The sequence below is a fragment of the Triturus cristatus genome, chromosome 3_2, assembly GCF_964204655.1.
Source record: "Triturus cristatus chromosome 3_2, aTriCri1.1, whole genome shotgun sequence".
Classification (NCBI taxonomy): Eukaryota; Metazoa; Chordata; class Amphibia; order Caudata; family Salamandridae; genus Triturus; species Triturus cristatus.
Genome location: NC_140584.1, coordinates 1,140,918,916 through 1,140,940,996, shown reverse-complemented (window position 1 = coordinate 1,140,940,996; position 22,081 = coordinate 1,140,918,916). Strand labels below are relative to the sequence as shown.

Genomic DNA, 22,081 nt, shown 5'->3' with positions numbered 1-22,081 from the left:
TGAGTAGTAGCAGTATTTACAATGAGGAGTGGATCCTGTATGAACAGTCGTGAGCTGTTCAGTATAAGGCGTGATCAGCTCACACAGTTCTGGGTTCAACTTTTCAGTCTGGAACCTGCACTCCTGCTACATTTAGAACAGGAAAATGAAAATAGAAGTAACAGAATGCCGAGGGGAAAATAAGGCTGCACATACAACTCCGTCATGGCATCTGACAATCTGAGATCCTTGCTGTGCTGCGAGTGGGATTCAATTCTCAAATTATTGTAACAGTGTCATGGTTTAGTCCTCAATCCTGGTGACACTCAGAATCATTGACAATTGTTCCCAGTTTCCAAGGGTAAAGGTTATTAGGAATAAGAAACTGGTTCAGCTGTAGATGGGGCTGTGACTGTCTTACATAGAGCAGCCCAGGGGACATTTTGGTCTCTGTGAAACCCTTAGGCTTAAGTGGAAAATAAAAAAGTGCCAGCTTTAATATGTACTGTTGTTTACCCTGGCTCCTTGTGAAGGAGTCTTCAAATCCTATTAACTCAATATTTTTAAAGATCTATCATTTGACACAGAAGTCTTGGAAGGTGTAATGAATGTGCCATTTATGTGGATAAATAGCCTGATAATGACCATCGCCCATCACCATCTCAGTCTTATTTAGCATATTATAACCTAATGTAGTGATGTGTAGGCCTGCCTAGTAAGAATAAGCTACGAAGTAGGGCTTGATTATGTCTCTTTCAGATTCTGACTTTATCTTGCTTAACGGCAGTGCTTGCTATTGGCTTTGGCATGATCTTATGTCATCTTGCATACTAATTTTTCTCTTTTGCGTGAATAGAGGCTTATGCTTGAGTGACTCCATTTTCTGAGCTGTCGCCATTTTCTGAGCTTCACTAGGTGAGAAGGGCATGTTTTCCTTTTCACTTGTTTTTCGCACTTTACTGACCAGAAAGAACTGGATCTTGTCAGAGGAATGTGCTCGCTCTGCTCTGAAGCCATAACAGACGCCTGGCCAGCTGAAGCTGTGGCCTTGGTGCGGAGTGGTACGGACTCTGAAGGGAAAAGGGGGCGAGGCTCACCAGGAGCTTCGTCTTACGTCTCCACTTGTACTAAAGGAGGTGTCTGGGTTCTGTTCGGTGGAAGTTCATCACAGGGCAGACGTGCAGCTGTGGCGGTGGGGCGTATAGTGTCACTACTGTCTCCTGTTTCAGCCGAAGAACCGAACTCCCCTTTGGCGAAGTGGAAACGGGATGGACAGACAGTTGGTGAGGTGTTCCACTAATTTCTAGTTTACCTACTGTTCTTGCTTACTATAACTTTATTTTCAGGTTCCATACATTTATATACATATATATATTTCTACATATATGTTTGCCTTGATTGTGTTTCAATCATACTATTGATATGTTAGAGTCTGCTATGATAGGTGCCTTTGGCTTACCGTGTGGTGCTATTTACTAATAAATATATCCCAGATATACCAATTTGTCTTTTCCTTGTAGCAGGAGGTGTGGACTCTTCTTGGCCAAGTATTCTGTTGTAGAAGGATGGGTGAATTCCCTTCTAGCAGGTAATTGTGTTATAGGAAGTTGTTCTACTCCTGGCAAGTGATGTGCAAAGTATATCTCGCTCTAGAGAAGTGTTGTGTGTGTTACCTTGGTCTACAGGAGACTCATGTGATCTTGTTTTCTTGCCTTGCCTTTGGGGGAGTGTTGAGAGTTTGCCCACCTTAGGAAGTGCTGTGTATATGTTATATTCCATACGTTTGGAACTGATATTCTCTCCCTGGGAAAGTGACGGTACATACCTTGGTCCAGGGGAGATCTGAGACCTTTCATTACAGAAGGGAAGCCACCAACTCTGCTGTAAAGTAGTCTGTAAATCCTCCTGCATTTTGGCTAATTTTACTGACACCGTTTGCTTAGAAATGCATAAACTGACACAAATGCATTTGTTTCTCTATCCCACCAAATTTCCCAAATAAATCCATGGAGGAGGATTTCCTTCTGCTGTCTCACTGAAGTAATTGCTACAAACATGCAATGTCTCAAACGTTAGGAGTTGAAGTAGGGGTCGGTGCTGTGAGAGCAAAAAGTGACTCGTAGATGCCACTTCTTTTGCCGCTGCCTGAGAGCATTTATATTCACAAGAAATCACCACGGCCCTAAAGTGAAATCTTGGTCTGACATTCTTTGTCCCCTCAAGAGCACAACATCTGCGCCGGATGCAGCGAAGAAATGACCCGGAAGTTATCGCACACACCCTGGAGACGCGCCAATAACTGCTAATGCCTAAGCTGACGGCCCTTGATCTTGAGGTTGGAATGCGGTCAAAGCCGTCTGTTCACAGCCGCAGACAAATATGTATTTAAACTAAACAGTTTATGTTAATCTCTATCTTAAATTGCAAGTTACAGCATAGGGACCCAAAGGTGGCTTTTTAATTAACTACACTTCAAATTAATTATACATTTTTTTAAATGTAATTAACTTCAGTAAAGTATTTTCGGGTCACCAAAAAATGGTCTACAATGAGAGAATCAAAGCTAAACTCTTCTCACAAAATAATTTCTCTACATATATTAGGGTTCAAGAACAGGAATCGCAGCTACTTATGTTGTGGCTAAATTACTCTTCATCTTTAATACTGTTGCTCGAGTTACTTTCAATTGCATTATATATATATACTGTATTGTTTTGTATGTCATTGTACAGTTCTGAGTACATGTACATCTGCTTAAATGCATACGTGGCACCCCATACTTATTAAAATGTCAATCAGTTGTTTTGGGACCAAGATCCAGGAATTCGAAGAAATGCCCTTAATTGGATCTGATCTTTTGTCACCAAAACAAAGAAATGTTGAAGCTCAGGTGCCTCTGATCTGACGACAAACTCAGAAGATACTGAGTGCCTCGCGGTTCGGTATTCTCACTAATCTCCTTTAACACTCTCATTGGCTGGCATACAGGGTAAAGAGGTCATTTGTAGACCATGGTGGATGGTTCGCTTGTCCATGAAGGGGCAGAGGCCATGGCCTTTGTCACCTGGCCTAGAGGTGCACCCGCCACCCTATATAGATATCCCTGCGGTTCTCTGTGCTCTGAAGGGAACCTCTGCAGCGGCTTCTCCCTTTACAGTACTCCCGCTTTGCTGAGCAGGAGCTACATTGAAGTGCCCACTTGGCAAACATTTTATGTTTACACAAAACAAACTCACATATTGTGAGGTTTTTGAAAAGAAACATAAAACAAACAGACCTATGCACAGAGAGTTTTGTTTCTGTTCATGTGGATCATTCCATTCTATACTTTCCATGCCTAGGAGATCTGGGCAGTGAAAATATAGAATCAGGGAAGGACAGGGAAAATCAGTGAAGGTCCCCAGGCCCTCAGGGTAGAATGTTCTAATTTGTAAAAAGAAGGTCCCATGAAGCCCGAGGGGGTTGAAATCCCCACTGGGTTCCGTGAGTCCTTTGTTAAACATTGGAATGTTTAACCTGTGGTCTTCTAATGGTCATTTCAAGCCCGGAGCACTCCATTGATTTCAATGGAGCGTTTAACATTCCAATATTTTAATACATCTTGAAGCCCAAGCAGACATCATGAAACAAAGCAACTTTCTAGAAGATCTATTGTTGGTGGTCTTAGAGATGCAGGACTCGGTAAACAGAAGGGTTTTTGTCTACATTGGGGAGTCCCTTTAAAGATGTAATGTGGCGAAGACAAGAAGATGGGTAAAAGAGATGTCTAAGAATAAGTACATTGAAATATTAAGGAACATATCGTCCTTCTCCCCAGCCCTCCCACTGCAGCCTCCTTCCATTGCTTTGAAGGAATCGTCTGGAGTGCTTTGCCAATGTCCTGTTGGGAGTCCCAGCTGGGCGTGATGTATTCTTAGCTGCTCCCCCCCTCCCACCTCGTTAGTGATGTTGCTGTTATTGCATAGTCATCAACTTGTAATGCATTGTTTCCAGGTAAGATGTAGTTGAGATGGAGTTAAGATATAATACATTCTTCCCAGTTAAGATGTAGTTGAGATGGAGTTAAGATATAATACATTGTTCCCAGTTAAGATGATTCCAGTTAAGATGTAATACATTGTTTCCAGGTAGGGTGTAATACATTGTTTCCAGTTATGATGTAATACATTCTTCCCAGTTAAGATGTAGTTGAGATGGAGTTAAGATATAATACATTGTTCCCAGTTCAGCTGTTTCCAGTTAAGATGTAATACATTGTTTCGAGGTAGGGTGTAATACATTGTTTCCAGGTAGGGTGTAATACATTGTTTCCAGTTAAGATGTAATACATTGTTTCCAGGTAAGATGTAGTTGAGATGGAGTTAAGATATAATACAATCTTCCTAGTTAAGATGTTTCCAGTTAAGATGTAATACATTGTTTCCAGGTAGGGTGTAATGCCTTGTTTCCAGGTAGGGTGTAATACATTGTTTCCAGTTAAGATGTAATACATTGTTTCCAGGTAGGGTGTAATACATTGTTTCCAGGTAGGGTGTAATACATTGTTTCCAGTTCAGCTGCTGCATCAACAACCTATGGCAACTTTTCACAGAAATTGTTAAATGCGACTTTCAGTGAACAATCATTTTCATGACTAATTGGAAGACTCTAGCCACAAGCACTCCAACTCCAAACTCCATTCCAAGGATAAGGCCTGTTTGACAACGTTTATGTTTAAGTGTAATATGTACAACTCCTGGTTGCAATTATCCATAAAGATCGTTGGCAAGAATGACCCTCTGGGTTACTTTTAAGAGTTCCAAAAGCAATCGGAGACTTTGCCATCATCTGCTAATAGGGATGCTACAACAAACCTGCTGTAACCAACATGGCCTAAATTCGATCTCTACCCCATAAGGAAGAACTGGACCCGCTCATGCCTGATGGGCATTTACATAATCAACATATAAGACCTGCTATAGTGTCAAGGAGGAATGGCCTTCCTTATATGAGAACTAGGTGGTCACCTATGGCAGCAAGTTCAGCAGGACACAAAATCTAAAGAAAAAGACACAAACTAAACAAGCTTTGGGAAAGCCAAAAGGGCTCCCCGTTAATATGTAGGTGTAGTGGTAGCTGCTGGCCATGCCAACAGTTGTTTGCTTGCAACACGTTATGTGAAAAAGCTTTTGAAGAATGCTGACCGATTGTAATACTGACTCTAGTGTGTAATTGTAAGTTGTTATGGGACACTGAGAATGGAAGTATGTTAATATGGACGTGTAGCATACAAAATTAACAAGCATTGACATAGCCAATAGGTCTCGCTTTTGGGACCTTATAAGTGTTTAGCCATGCAACAGTTGCATAACTAAATACTTATAAGGTCCCAAAAGCAAGACCTATTGGCTATGCCAATGCTTGTTTCTGTTTATTACTGCTCTGTAGTAATGGCGGCGCACGGGTGCCACCGTTACTACATAGAAGTAATAAACAGGAGAAAAAAAACCTGGCTCACGGAGAACATCAAAGCGAAAATGACCGCAATCGTGATCAAACATCAAAGCGGCCGTGCGGCCGCGAAAGTGAGGCGCGCGCGCACATGTACTGTAGCTCTAGGCTACAGTGGTAGCACATTTTTTGAGCCCTCACAAAAAGTCTCGCCAGACCAGCGCTTGCGCTGGGTCAGGCGAGTCCTAAAAATGGCGGTTCTGCATTAGCATGGTATTAAGAGTAGAAAAAATGTTGTTTAGTATACCATGATTTCATAGTGTTAGAGATCTATCTTTTTCTGACACATATTGTGAACAGCATATACATTTGTAGTGGTAACTGATATTATAGTTTTATACATTATTGAACATATGGGAGGAGATGTGACTTAATGGCAGGGCTGTTGATTATGTAACATGAGTAGCCAGGTTCGAAATCAAACAACTCCACATTCTGTGCAAATCATAATCACATAACATGACTCCATTAGGTCTGCACTATTGAAAACCTGCACAAAGCGTGGTTTTGGCAGTGTTCAAGCAAATGTTAGTTAAATATTACCAGCTAGGTATTAAGAAGTGTAACACACATTCACGGGGTTTGCACGCAAGTAACAACTGCATTGCTATCTGATAAAGGTTTGAGAAACAACATGTTAGATTAATTAGAAAGCAAATTATGTTTTTTAGAACAAAATGTCCCTCTGCTCTAGTGAAGTTTCTCAACAAATGAGGTTACTTTACTCCCTCAAAGGCCTAGATTTTTTACCACTTGTAGCTCTTCCGACATTGGCATTTCTCGGCTCACAGTGCTGAAGCTTCAGACACAAAGGTGCCCGCCAATAACACAAGCATTGCTACCATTTGAGAACATTTGTGCTTCCCAGAAACTTCAGCTTACACACAGAGCTTGCTGGCTCCAGATGTGTAACAGCAGTGCTGAACTACTACCATTAACAAATGATTTGAGCAGCATTCTCTGTGGGAGCCTGTAATTACATTGAGGAGCACTGTTCAACATGTTATGAAACTCAATTTAAAAGCAAAACTGTCTGTTGTTAGTAGCAGTGTTTTGCTAAACGTAAATCAATGCAAAATAAATACGCCCCTAATACAAAACATTGTTTAACTGAGTTCTGTATTGTAACCCTGGTGGCTTCCTTTGTTACAGAGAGGTGTTTTCTCTATCTCTTATGAGCAAATGCTGTAAAGGCAACCTCAGAGACTGGCTAGAATAAGATTAACAAGAATAAATAAACCAGATGACTTATAAAAGCGATTTTCCCATGACCACGCGTTCTTATCTAACAGAAAAGCCATTAAAGGAACTGTGATACCCCTCCTCCATGAGGAGAGAAATCTGCATTCCTCTTTCCTATAAACGCTTTCACTTTGAAGTCAGCCGAAAGCAAAGTAAACACCAGGCTCCCTGGGAGGCACAGATTGACATTTGACCTTTGTCTCTGAATGCACTGCAAATGTGACAAAATAAGAACAGGATTTACAGGCCTGTTTACAGAAAGGGAGCTCTCGGAAGGATACTGGTGAATAAGGTTTTGGCGTCAGATGGGATGACGTGAACCCGGAGAGCCTAAGCCACCAAATGGAATGCAAGAAAATGTGAATTTCAAACCACAAAGCCAATGGCAAGCAACGGACAGAATGCATTCCCAAGTCAACTTTCTGAAACTCCCCAAGATGTCCTTCCCATAGGCTGCGACCTCCAAATGAGTATGAAGAGAATCAGGGATGCCAATTGCACGCTTAACCTGCGTCGGCATTCACTGGCAGGTAGTCTCGGGCACATTTACTGAGGGCAGAATTTGAAATGTTTTAAAAAGACGCCGTATAAGTAGCAAACCTGAACTAGTTCATGTCCAGCATCTACCTTAAGCTCAACATAACCAAATCATATTTATTGTTATTTGCCAAGAACAACAAGCAAGAAATAGTACAATCCAGGCTGAATGACATGAATCTTGAAGCTTCTTTGCCAAAGGCAAATCACTTGGATTCCCCTTCATCCTCAAGGGACACATTGCCAGGACACCAATGATGGCCTACGGCTACCTCTCCCTCTCCCCAAGAAATCAGAGCCATTCTTCCCAAAAAGAACTGCTATTAAAGCTCTTGCATGATCATATCTGGATGCTGGAAAAGCCCAACTCCAGGGCCTCCTAGACTCCACAGTGGCGCCCACTAAGGGCGTTCCACATACGGCATCACATATAATCGATAGCATGAAGAAATACGATCACATCACCGCCTCACCCTAGTTGCCTTGCCAGCCTACTCCTTCTTCAAAAACAGCTGCATCATTTACAAAGCCTGCACCCTGCCTGTTTGGCAGACAAACTCACAATCTCTGGCAGCTCTCAGCACACTAGACAGAAGATGGAGCAAGGGACAGACATTGCATTGTTTGCAAGGCAAACATTAACTCAGATCTCTCTCTGCGAGCCTGCGTTTGCTGCCCTGTTATAGCAGAGTGGCTGTCTCGTCGTAGGCATTGCAGCAGGCAGAGAAGGGGCAGAAGTGTCACAGGCAGCGCTAGTGTCGTTGCTGCAGGCGGGCTGCGTGTGGAGAGCTCAGCCAAGCACAGATGCATTTTACATGTCGACAGCACATTATTTTCCATGCCCCCACGCAATCTGTTCAAACACCCAAAATTAATGTACCAAGACCCATTTAGAAAGCTTAATTCCTGATTTTGTCCTTGTTCAGGAGCAAGCTAAGATCTGTGAATCAGTTTGTAGAGGAATACTTTCTGAATAGGCCGTATGGACTCTGGAAAACATTGATGAGTCCTTAAAACGGCTAAATATTTCAAGAGGTGGCCAGCTCAGCCCCAAAAGGTCCAGAGTCAGGCCAAATTTTCAGTATCCACGTGAAATAAATGTGAATACAAAGACGGCCTGAGTTCGAGCTCTCAGTGATGAAACATTCTCACATTTCTGCAGGACGTTTTTAATCAAGAGGAGAATCCACAGGATGGTAATGGCCTGATTTAGAGATCGGGGAAGGGTTACTCCTCCACAAATGTGACGGATATCCCGTGTGCCGTATTACAAGGTGCATTATATCCAGTGGCACTTGTAAAATGGCGGAGGGGTTATTCGTCACTTTTGCGACAGAGTAACCTGTCCACTGAACTCTAAATTGGGCCCATGGTGTGGTAATGGAAATCCCCAATTTCTGGAATTAGTTCTTAGTCTAAATAGCTTTCCCATGACCTCTCACCTTCAAGCCCTGAATCGGTGGGTGGCAGAATGGATGGATGGCAGAGTGGGTGGATGAATGTATGATTGGATGGATGGCAGCATGGATGGATGGATGACAGAGTTGATGAATGGATGGATGGCAAAGTGGATGGATGGAGTAATGGATGGCAGAGTGGGTGGATGGGTGATGGAATGGGTGGATGGATAGTAGAGTGGATGGATGGCATAGTGTATGGACAAATGGCAGAGGGAATTAATGGATGAATGGCAGAGTGGATGGATGAGTGGATAGATGGAAGGATGGGTGGCAGAGTACGTGGATGGATCGCAGTGTTGATGGAAGGCAGAGTAGATGAATGGATAGACAGACTAATGGATGGCAGAATGGATGGATGTCTGAAATAAGGAAAGTTTGAGTGATGGATGACAGAATTAATGGATGACAGAATGTAAAGATGAAATAATGGATATCAGCGGTTGGATGAAAGGATGAAAGCATGGATGGATAGATGCTCGGATGGAAGAGACAAGGGAGCTCCTATAGGGAGGGTTGGGTTCATCTGCTTTGCTTGCTTGATGCCATCAGAGGTTTAGTTCAAAGTGGGTGTAATTTTTATTTTCTGGCTACTCCCTTGATTTTACTTTTTACTGGGTCAGAGTCTGGTGCTCACTCTCTACTTCATGAATCTATTCTCAGGGTAGGAGAAGCAGACACTCGCACAGTTACAGTGTATGTTCTAATATTTTATGTTGTGCAATAATAATTGGTGATATTGACACAGCAGAAGGTTGGTCAGGAGAATGGGTGAACATTTTAGAGCACTTCTATTACAGGTTTTGTGGTTGGTTTAGCAAGAAGCTTCAGGTGGGAGTCAGGTAGCCTGAAATAAGAGTGATCAACAACACTTATTAATAACCCCAATTGTAAATAGGAAAAAAGCACTGTGGTTGCGCTTCACATTATCTGCACTGCCTGTATTTTACGTATTGCACAAGTTTTCTTCTGAGGTGTGAGGCGTGCCTGGTAAGTACTTCAACTAAATCATTTCCTGCCTTGAGGATTTTGTAACAGCTACAACACCTTATGTCAGGACAAGACCTAAAACAACCATCTGCCCCAGCATGTATTCAATGTTGGCACACAGATCCCCACATGTATGTGGGGCTCTCTTGATTCGTCAGGTGGTTCACTGTAGGTAAGAGGAGTGATCCAGGATCTCGCTGACCTGATGGACCTCCCGCCACAGCCTAAATGCTAGATGTGCAAAGTATTTTTTGGGTAGCAAACGAATCGGGCCATTTGCGACTAGAAAAATGCTTTTTCTAATGTATAAAATGCGAGATGTGATTTGGTAGCTTTGGTATCGATTCACAATTTGCGCCTCTTTATTTGGAGAGTCCCTTCCAAATACCGAATCAGTATTGTATGCATAACTGTTTTGCGACCAGAATTCTGGTCGCAAAACAGTAATACTTTACCACCATTTTAAAAGTGGTGGCAACAATTTTGCAAATGGGGAGGGGTTACTAGTTGTGACATATATCTTAAAGTCAGAGTCTATGTGTGAGAGCAGCAGATAGGTTGAAGGAGAAGCACAACACAGGTCAGCAGATGGAATATTTGATGGTGGACCAACTTCCCCCCACCCCACCAGAAACAGATTAACAAAGGACCTAGTTTGGATTCTATTACTAAAGATACTAAAGGTAACCCACCATCTGTGTGGTTCATGCCATGCCTTTTACGGTTGCCCATACTATGTATAACCAATGATTTTAAGGTTGCCCATACCATGGATGACTGATGGTTTTAAGGTTGGCCATCCTGTATAACCAATGGTTTTAAGGTTACCCATACTATGTATAACCAAGGATTTTAAGGTTGCCCATACTATAGATGACCAATGGTTTTAAGGTTGCCCATACTATGTATAACCAATGGTTTTAAGGTTGCCCATGCTATGGATAAGCAATGGTTTTAAGGTTGCCCATATTATGGATGACCAATAGTTTTAAGGTTGCCCATGCTATGGATAAGCAATGGTTTTAAGGTTGCCCATATTATGGATGACCAATGGTTTTAAGGTTGCCCATACTATGGATGACCAATGGTTTTAAGGTTGTCCATATTATGGATGACCGATGGTTTTAATGTTGCCCATACTATGTATAACCAATGGTTTTAAGGCTGCCCATACTATGGATGACCAATAGTTTTAAGGTTGCCCATACTATGTATAACCAATGGTTTTAGGGTTTCCCATGCTATGGATGACCAATGGTTTTAGGGTTGCCTATATTATGGATAACCAATGGTTTTAAGGTTGCCCATACTATGTATAACCGAGGGTTTTAAGGTTGCCCATACTATTGATGACCAATGGTTTTAAGGTTGTCCATATTATGGATGACCGATGGTTTTAAGGTTGCCCATACTATGTATAACCAATGGTTTTAAGGTTGCCCATACTGTGAATGAGCAATGGTTTAAAGGTTGTCCATATTATGGATGACCAATGGTTTTAAGGTTGCCCCTACTATGTATAACCAAAGATTTTAAGGTTGCACATACTATGAATGACCAATGGTTTTAAGGTTGCCCATACTATGAATGACCAATGGTTTTAAGGTTGCCCATACTATGAATGACCAATGGTTTTAAGGTTGCCCATACTATCGATGACCAGTGGTTTTAAGGTTGCCCATACTATGGATGACCGACAGTTATAACAGTTGCCATTACTGTGGATGGCCAATAGTTTATGGTTGCCCATGCCTACCCTATTCGTTTCCAGGTGCCAATCACTCCATACTCCATCGTATGTAAGGTTAGTCTCAGTAACAATGGTTGATTGCTGATGATGCCAGACGTGCTCAGTTCTCAATGGTTTTGCATGAGTGGTGGAACTAAACCCTTACAAATCCTTTTTGTATTCAGGGGGAGTTGCTGAGTCCTTGCCGATGTGATGGGTCTGTGAAGTGCACACACCAGCCGTGCCTGATTCGGTGGATCAGTGAGAGGGGTTCTTGGAGCTGTGAACTGTGCTACTACAAATACCACGTCATCGCCATAAGCACAAAGAACCCTCTTCAGGTAAAGGTACAAAACAACTAAAACATTTCTCTGTGTTATTTGTCTGTTCGTTCTGTGGATTCTGTCATTGCCCGTGCTATGTTGATTTAATCTCTATTGCATGCTATGTGGTAATATTTCAGGGATGTAGGGAGAATTTGTAACACATTCTGTGGACTCAATGGTGGCCATTGAAGGCCACTCCAAGTCAGAATTTCAGTATGACTAATGAATGTGCTAATGACCCCTATTTATGTGACTGTATCTCATGAATATTCATTGTGAGAATACTGAATGTGCCACTGATTCGGCATTTCATGTAAGGCATGGCTTGTTCGGGGCTTAAGCTGGTTGTGAACCCTTGCAATTCCTCACATTCTTTCTATAGATTGTCCTGAAAAGAGAGAGAAAATAGTATATAGGTTTGTGTACAGATTTACCATGTGCTAAAGATGCTAGTTTGAGATCCATGGAAAGTGATTTTTTTTTATCCTTATTTACATATTGAGCACATTTTTCTCCATTCTGGTGGTTGGGATCTGCTGAAATGGGACACTTGTGCCAAAGACCATAAAAGGCTCAAGACAGAAGGAAAGGCCAGATTTAAGAATATGAGCTTGGTCGTGTGCATCTTTGTTTTCCCTTCATCAAAGAAACCTTGCATCGGTGTGAATGTTGTGGTGGATTTAGGTCCATAGAGGAATGGTTTTGAGGGAGCTCGTTTTCCACCATAATAATATCCAGAAGAGAATATTGTGGGGCAAAATATAAAGACCTAAATATTCGGAATAAAAATACTAAGCCTGGGCAAAGCACTACGCTACGCTCGCGTAGTTTGCGAAGTTTGCGCTACTTCGCACTACGCGAATTGCACGTAGCACAGTGCAAACACGCGTAGCGTAATGCAGCTTTCATTTGTTGCTTGCTCATGGTCCTCAACGTCAAGTTGGCGACCGCGAGCAAGCAAAATGACGTCCCGGCGAGACTTTTTCCTCGTTCGCGATCAGCAACATCAAGTTGCCGATCGCGAGCGTGGAAAATAACCCTCCCGGCTTCTCATTGTGAGAGGTCGCGTATGCACGAGAAACTACCAGTCCGCGCTGAGAAAGCTGCCGCTCGAGTAAAAATCTACTTGAGCGGCAGAAAACTACAGCTCACACTGTGCAAGATGCCGTTTTCAATGATTGCACAGTGTCGGATGCTTGTCTGCACTGTGCAATCATCTTGCACAGTGCCAACATGGTACTACGCAGTTCGCGAAGTGCTACGCGTATCTCGCGTAGTGCGAAATGCACTTTGCGTAGCTACGCGTAGCGCTACTTCGCGAACTACGCCCAGGGTTAAAAAATACTATATAGGTAAGTATAGGTTTACCATACTTAATTTAATTTCTTAACTATATGCCTTGACTATCTATTTATCTATCTATCTATCTATCTATCTATCTTAATATATATATTTATATATATAATTTATATTTATATATATATGTGTATATATTTATCTTCAAGGTATGTTTATGTGGAGTTAAGAATGGTAAATCTATACTTATCTAGATGTACTTACCTTCACAATGTTTTGGTTCTCCATACTTGGGCCACAATATTTTGGTATCCTAATCTTGTGTGTGCCCGGGAGATTTCAGTTTACCTGGTGATACTGCATCTAGCCTATGAAATTAACCTCGAATTATTATTTCATGCTTCTCATCTCATGGTTTATTGTAAGAATGTGTCCCTCTGCCAATCTGTTTAGTACAGTATATTTGAAATTCTTTATCAATAGCAGACAGTGAACCTGTAAAGACTACAATGTGAATACATTGCCCCCTTGAACCATTCCAATCACGCTTGGAAGATTTGGTCCCAAAATATATCCGGTAACAAGCATGTTACGCTAAGTTAATACATGCTTATACAAGCACATACTTGGTATTACTGTCTGGATCTTTTCCCTCATAGTTTCCCTGAAGATTCCCTAAATCCGTTCACAGATTCATTGAGTCCAGATTGGCATTTCTACAATTCTATTGGCTGCCCTACCTTAGTTTTGCTACCAGTTAAGAATCATAATTCATGGGTTCTGCTTAGTATCTCCAATTTATCATCGACTGCCATTTATTTGTTGGTGGGAAACAATGCCAGACTTCCAAGAATGTGGAATGGCCTACAATATTATTGGTAGACGATTGCATGACTTTGTCTCCAAAGGGTTTCATGGCATTCCCATTGCATTAATGGAAAGATTTGTTTACAAACATTTCATACATAACACACTTAGACCGTAAATCTGCTTATCTTTCTTCCTAAAAAATTCCCATATGAACTTACTTTAGAGGATGAGGTTGTTTTCCCTTTTCAAATTCTGTAGGAGGCCTACTGTGGCATGTTTTTTTCTGCAGGAATGTAATTCCAAATGGCCAATGTACTCCTAATTGACCGGTGTGGCCACAAGCAGCGTCATGAGATGTTATGAAGTGTTTAAAAGGGATGGATTCTTTTCTCACAGACAATTGGTATCTTGTGCAATGGAGGATGTTTTGAAGCACACTGGTGTCAAGCTTAATGCAATGCTCTTTGTGTCTTCCTGAAATGAATGGATTGGTTGAAAGACTCAAGAACTGGGAGCAAAATGGGATGGGATGAGAAATAAAGAGAAAGAAATAGAATGGCTCTCTGCTTATAATTATAGGGTTTGGTCCTCTTGATGTGCTGGATGTTAGGGAACCCAATCTAAGGATATGTCAAAGAAAGTTATATAGAGTGAGAGAATTTGTGTTACTTGATGTTAAAGTGCAATAAGGAGTGGAGAGAAACATTTAGGGTTGACAGGAGGCAACAGTGGAATAATGAGTAAGAGTTAAACTACTGAGAATAAAAGATTTATTTTCCCCAACCAACTAAGGCTAAAAATAATAATTTATGATAAGGTTTGTAATTTACAGATGGTGATGGTTGTGAAGAGGGTGAAATACATGCTAGAAGATTGTGGGGGGTTTAGCAAAGAGAGAAAAGTGAGTGAGTGGAATGTGGCAAAGGGGTTTTCAAAATGCAATAGGGAAAAGAAGTGCTTCTCTCAATAAGTTGACTGCATTTTCTTACTTTTTCTCTTTACAGCATGGGTGTGAGAGTGCAAGGGGGGGTCTCTTTGTTGGCAGAGTTTCTGTAGTTGTGATGGGAGTGTGTGTTTCTAAGCTTAGAAGATACAGCATATGGAATCTTGCATTACGAGTGTGACTGTAATACGGATTGTTAAGAAGTAGGTGTCATGTCTGTGTTGATTCAGTCCCTCCCAGATTCCTGATTTGTCAGTTAACTTCTGCCTGTTTGCGTACATCAGTCAGCTGGTGGATACCTGTGTAACCTTTAAACTTAATAAGCCCTCAGTGAGGGGAATATTTATTAAAAAGCATGCAGCACAGCGCAGCAAGCCACCTTGCTGCGTTTCGTGTTAGGGAAAGAGCAGGAATGCACAATTTTTAACATTATACAGTGCATTTTTGTCTTTTCACCTTGGTGCAAGGATGCCTGCATTATAAGCAGTATTGATTCTGTGCATGAAAGGACATGTTCTTGCACAAAAACAATCCCCTGATGCATTTTCCTCCTTGCTACGATGCATAGCTGACGCATTCCTAGGTCTACCAGTAATGGTAAATCTGGAGTGCACCAAGATCCATCGGTAAATGCATGGGGACATCCACGTTCCACCCATGGAGGGCAGAGTAATGCAATGCAGCAATTTGCACTGCATTTCTCTAGATTTATCAAGTCACCAAGGTGGCCTTGCGTGGTTTGAGATACCTAACTTGGGAGTAGCATCGCTCTTGCGCCCCGACGCATTGGTGCAAGAGTGACGTAACTCCATGATAAATTTGGCCTGAGTAGTTTACCCACATATACCTCAAGTGATCTATCATGACTTTATTCCAATTCTACATATTTTTTATTTAATTACTCAAGGTTAAAAGATTTATAAAGAATGGGGAAAGGATGTAATGTGGTCTAGGGGTGAAGCTACTAACTTCAGCATAAGAATGCCAGTGTATGAATTCTAGTCCCCTTGTGTTATTGGGAGAGGCTGGAGGTGATTCAGTTCACAGTATACACTATACATGGAAATTCACTATCACCTTGGTGGAGGTAGGCATAAATCCTTCCATGACCAAAGTTCCACTTCCAAGCTACCAATTCCAAGGCATGGAGGGAGATGGGGTTGCTTCCAGTCGAATGGTTGACATTTAACTGGCAGTACGTGCCATCTGATGTTCACATGGCATAGTGGGGAGGAAGGATAGTGGTGAGGGGGCAATGGGAATCGTCAGTTCTCAACATTAAAAAAACGATTACTTGTCACTGCCCATGGCTCTGGGAATCTCTCGGGTGTCGGACAGGGGCGCTCTGAAGAAATGGCAGACAAGAGAAGAATCTCTGTTTTTTCTGGAAGCCCAGGTTCTAGGAGACAGCTACAGTCACCCTCACATCCCAAGATGCCATGATACTGTTTGTAATTACTTTATCTTGGATGAGCAAGCATTGCTTGAAACAATGGAACACGCGATTCTTTATGGAATGCGTGCGTATACAAGAATCCTCCAGGTCAAGCAGATCTTTCAGGGCTGTGGATAGGTTCTGTCGCCCGGTAGAGCTATAGCAGCATGGTGATCAATGCACCATGGTCCGATAACAGCCTGGCTGTCAATGTCATTAGGGGCATCCACAGCTGATCACCATGGTGGGGGAATGGTAGGGTAGTGGAAAGGATTAGGTCTGGGCGAAAGGCCAAAGAATGAACAATTTCTTTAGCAAGGGAGATGGCACAAGTGTGTGTGCATAAAAGAAGCTAAAATGACACATTTGATATTGGTTAGCCATGGCCTTGTTGTACTGATAGTCTATTTCTAACTCTTTTGGTGTGCGCATTTGACTAAATTAGTCTCAGGCTTTATGCCTGATTTAGAAGCAGATGGAATACTTTGTCACAAATGTGATACCTGCCACATTTATGATGGTGTAGCCCATCCTCCAAACTCCAAACCAGGTACTTTGACTGTAGCAGGTTATAGTTTGGGTGTACCAGTAAGGCCAGAGTCATCATCAAGGCGCTGTGTGATATCATGAGTTTCATTGGTTGATCTCATGATGTGAGTGAGACCAGTGCTAAGGAAAGCAGCTGAGATGGCAAACCATCTTCACGTAATTTGGCGGTGCGTTTGGCAGCTGCACACAATGCCCAAAGTGAAGCCTAAGCCGAAGATACTGTGTCATGGCCAAAATGAAATGCCTACAGACTAGACAAAATCATTTTCTTTTACAAAGGGCTGAAAGATAACACATTGTGAACATCATCTATCAGTTCCGATTGCCCAGATCTTAGACATTGCACAAAAACCTTGTCAAATTCCTGGCAAAAATAGTTGACTATGTCCAAACCGAGATTACGCATTGTTTGTCCAGGAGCCTAAAAATATGGTGGCCCTGGTGATCGATTTCCATACAAAACACTCAGCTCACCAAGTATCCTAGCTCATTTTTGTCCAATTTCACTGCTGCCACTCCCTATCAAAAGTTTAGAAAAACACTTTTCTGAAAAGCTATCTTCTTTTCTTAAGGGGAACACAGTTGGACTTCAAGGTCCTCCACGGTCACAAATCGTCCATGTTGTCAATCACCAACTTTAGGCTCGTGGTCAATCAGAGAAGCGTGGCCACCATGTTCCACTTCTACTTGTCGACACAGTGCCCTGTTCTATCCTAATTTACCATATATCAGACTCTGACTTTTAGTTTCAAGCCTTTAAGTGGCTGGAATCCTTTCTTTCTGATTGCTGTAAGATGGTTCATCTGCCCCCTCACCAGTCAGATCTTTGGCCTTTTGTATGTGGTGCTCCTTGGAAGGCCTCTTGGAGCTCCATCCTTTTTAATGTGTATATGTCCCTTCCTGACAGTTTAATAGTCCCTAAGGCTTCCCACTGATGGCGTTTGCCAGTGATGCGCAAATTGTATTGTGCATGGATCAGACTCCTAGACTCACCCAGTCTAATTCCTGCAGGCCTTCTCGAGCTGATCCACTGAATGAATCATGAACAGTTGAAGTTAAACACGGATAGAACCAAAGTTATGATTTTTGCTGGATCAGCAGACACCTGGACTCCCAACTGTTAGTCACCAAAGTTGGTTCTTCCCCTGTTCCCACTCCTAAGGCTAATAATCTGGAGGTCTATTTTATTATCATTTGCTTCTTCTAAGCTCAATAAGGTTTGATTTAGCGATTTTTATTATTTGAGAAAGATCTGAAAGATTCTTCATTTGCTTAGTGACCATTGTTTGAAAAGACTTTTTCGGGCAGTTAGTCTATCTAAATCTGATGATAATTCATTGATCTCGGCTTGCCTAAAATCTTATTCACAATTTGCAACTGGTCCATAACTCAGCTGCACAGCTCCTTTTGCAATTGCCTGAGATTCCTAAACCACTTGGGACCTTGCACATCTTCACTGGCTTCTCATGGAGAAGACATGTTTATTCAAGGCAATGGGCTTTTTTGTCACCGAGCTGTCTTTGGTTCCGATCCCAAATATCTTTACCTGAAGCTAGCTCTCTATCAGCCATCCCAGGCTGTTCTCTCTTCATCTCAGTTGTTAAAGCACGTTCCTAAGATTTATAAAACTCAGATAGGCGGCCCAATCTTTTTTCCATGTATCTGAGGCCTACAATCATCTTCCACCCTCACTGTGGAATCACTTGCTCTTTCAAAAGCATCTAAAAACATTTCTGCTCTCTGAATCACAGTTCCCTTGATCTGCTTGAATTAAACTTTTTTCTGTTGTTGCCAGGACACCTTTTGGGGTGTGAATTTTGTTCTGTAAACATATATTATTATCATATCATCTCAGTAAAAAAGGCTACGACGAATGCTGCGACGGTGAACTTATAGGAGAGTATTCACCAGCCATCAATTTCAGGACAAATGCATTAACAACACCAATCCTGTCCGCAATCAATTTAATATATTATACAGCCAACCTGATAAATAACCCTGCTCCAAAGCTGGGACTTTGTGCCAGCTTGTTGTAAGGAACAAATTAACCTAACCAGGGGAGGTGGGAATCTGGATCCTGGGACAATGTGCATGTTAATCATATCAGTAAATTGCTTTCTGTAAATCTGTCAGTCCCATGAATCCAATTTCCACTTTATTGGACTTGAGAATGGTTTATAAACCCAATCTCGATGAGGAATAGATTCTGTCTGCTGTGCCAGTACTTTCTACTTTTCCTTCACAATAATCAAGCTAAAAGGAAGACGGCAGACTTAGGCTCAGTGCATCCACTGTATGCATTAACTAAATCAACCTTTCCTTATTCTCTGCTTTCTATCATCTTGTGATCAAAAGGATTTGACTATCTAAACTTTGACTCAATTATATACCCATTATCTCCTTTCTTTCAAATGATGGCACTCCTTCGTAATGAGTGTAGGGAAATAGAGACCATTGCAAGCGTCTTAGGGGAGATTTGCGTGCAAAGATTCACAATGCGTTTATAGCCTACGCCGATGGTCATGCTATCGACTATCATTCAACAGAACACAAATGAACAAAAAGGAAGCACCTACTGAGAAAATGGCAGAGCAAACCCCATACTAATGTATGTGCCTTTGTCAATGATGTTGAATCGCTTTCATTGTGTCAGTGATTATCCAAAAGAAGCTTTTTTGCCTCACCTTTAAAAGCTAAGAACTGTGGTGAGAAGATTAGACAAAGTGATAATTGTTACTCTGAGCCTGCTGAGCCACTGAATAGCAAGTGTTTCACAATGACCAGCAAATGTTGAAATACTAAGAACTGGAATTCATCATATGTAAATTGCACTCATGCATAGTCATTCAGAGCATCCTGAAAACCTACCGTGCTGTGGCTATTAAGTTTGTCGACTTGTGCTCGATGTAATGCTTGTACCCAGCCATTTCTGCATACCTGAGCTGCCCAGAAGGGATACTGGGCACATCCCAGAATTTTCATGGTGTTTCTTCTCTCCCCTCAAGGCTTTATAGCTATTTGTAAAGGGTCTTAATAAGAAGGATGTTGATAACATATACTTTCGAATCTTTAAATCACTTAAATTATTCTAATGGGTTAGTTACTTTTCATGGTAAATAATTTAGGGGTAGATTTATCAATACTTTGCCCCTTCAAAGTCATATAGGGTGATACAAAGCAGCATAAATTGTTGATGAAGTATTACTTTCCAGCGCAAAGCTATTTTTGAGTTGTAAAGCTGACCTGAAAGTAGCACGATTAATGCTGTGTGCGGGCTTGTGCTAGTTTGCGTGAAGGGGGCGTTTCATGGGTGGTACATGGGCATTCCAACGCTACCTGCCATGGACTTTAACGCAAAGCAGATCTATAAAGATTGTCATATCTGTCTTTGTGCCAAAACATAATACCGCCTTGTGCAGGAGAAATGTATTGCATGTGTGGTGCACTGTACAGCACAAAACCAGGGCACGCGGTTTACTGCATGTTTATGCAATGCAGCACAGCAACCAAAGATGCACTATGTTGCATGAAACGGAGAGAGCAGAAGTGTGCCACATCTTCCAAGATGAGACGCTGTTGCTCTTTCCCATTGCGCTGGTGCACATTTTACTACTGCCTGGCACCAAAGCACACACTATTGAATCATAGTGCAAGGGTGAGTGTGTGTGATGTCATGCATAGGTTTTGCAGTGGTAGGCTACCCTCCAATATAAAATAATATGCTTTAATACAATGTGACACTTTTCCCACTGTGTATAAATACTGTGGTTCAGCACAAATGTAAGGTTGGAAAAGTTTGAAGAAAATAAAACTTTTCTATACCATTACAACCTGCCTCAAGAAGGTGTATGTTTTTAACACAAATCCCTGTCTACCGAAGTTAACAGATAAGGAGTTGTGGCAAAATTCATGGGTGGGTGGATTTTTTACAGGAAGGGTACCCTTCGTACACAAAACCAATGCTAGACACACACACCTTTGCACCTGTGCATGGCATGAGGCAACCTGTTTGCACGCCAGAGCATTTAGTAAATATGGCTCTGCGCTGCTCTCTCCCACTTGCTGATCTACCTTGCACTTTTTTTTAAATCTACTTCCTCCTGTTTAAGCCCCTGGTCCATACCCAGACCTATTTAAATAAAGATTCTTTACAAGAGCAGGATCATGGCAGTACTATATATCAGTTTTCAGTCCACAAATATTCCCCTTCTGTGTGTGCATCTTTTATTTGCATTTAATTTACAATGTACTTATGAAAATGACCAGTTTGGGGTTTTAAGATGGCCCCTCATATTTTGCATACACGGCCATGTTTTATTGATAGCTTTATATGCACAAGGTAGTTTATTACACCTTCCCTGTAATTGTATTGTTTGTTACATTTAGCACAAACTGGGACCGGTTGGGGGCGTTTGAGGAGTCAAGAACAGTAATATTGGTTTCCCCCTGAGGCTTTCACATAAAATAAAAGGAAAGAGAGGCTTTAAAGCATAGAACAGAGACCTCCTCTAAAAGTTGTGTGTTCTAGCAGGATCCTTGGAGGTGAATATGATGAGAAACACTGTGTGTGTGATCTGCCTGCAGGCAGCAGCTGCATTGTGCAGTGTATGCAGTCTTGTGAACACCCTTCTTCAGGAGTCACTGAACTAGAAAATCGCAGGCAGCCAACATTACAGAGATGACTAGGGCATCATCATCTCACAAAGAGACTGGATTCCTTTGCATAAAATCTGCATTTTATGTAACTCTGCTTTGAGTTCTGGGTCATCCTGTTCCTTTATGGTGCATAACATTTCTCTGTTCTGACACCTAGACTGCTCTATATGCTCAGCAGCTGATGACAACTTCAAAGCGAGCAACTAAAATAGCACGTCTCACACCTATGTCATTTGTGGCGTGTTGAGCGGCTGTGTCCTCTGAGCAAATATTTTAAATATTTATTTTAAATCTCCACAAGATATTGTGCACATAAAGGTAGCCACGGTCTGTGCAGGTAACAGCGGTGGGGCTGGGTAAGGGGGGATTTTGAGGGACGATGTCAATGGAAAAACAAATAATTAATTTTCCCTCTGCATCGTCCCTCGAAAAAAACCCTTACCCGGCACCTGCACAGACAGCGGCTGCATAAAAGACATTAGAATAGCAACACAGTTATATGGTTATGATCCTCAGACAATCACTAAATCCCTCCATCACCACTGCACAACCGCCTCAGCTGCTTCACTGCAGAGCAGATTGACCTGAGTTAGCCTCCTTTGGATGGCTGCCTATTCTCAGAAGCTATTATCCACGAGGCCA

General features: G+C 41.9%; 1 protein-coding gene across 2 annotated transcripts in view; it reads left to right on the top strand.

Moving 5' to 3' along the window:
* Nucleotides 1-22,081, top strand: part of MARCHF4 (membrane associated ring-CH-type finger 4) — a 436,751-nt gene that overhangs the window by 228,539 nt on the left and 186,131 nt on the right. The window contains exon 2 of one of the 2 annotated variants that reach the window (XM_085649961.1): nt 11,610-11,771. In XM_085649961.1, coding sequence (XP_085506087.1) covers nt 11,610-11,771 — 162 coding nt within the window. The remainder of the gene's footprint in view (nt 1-11,609; nt 11,772-22,081) is intronic. The other variant, XM_085649960.1, reaches the window with a different exon arrangement.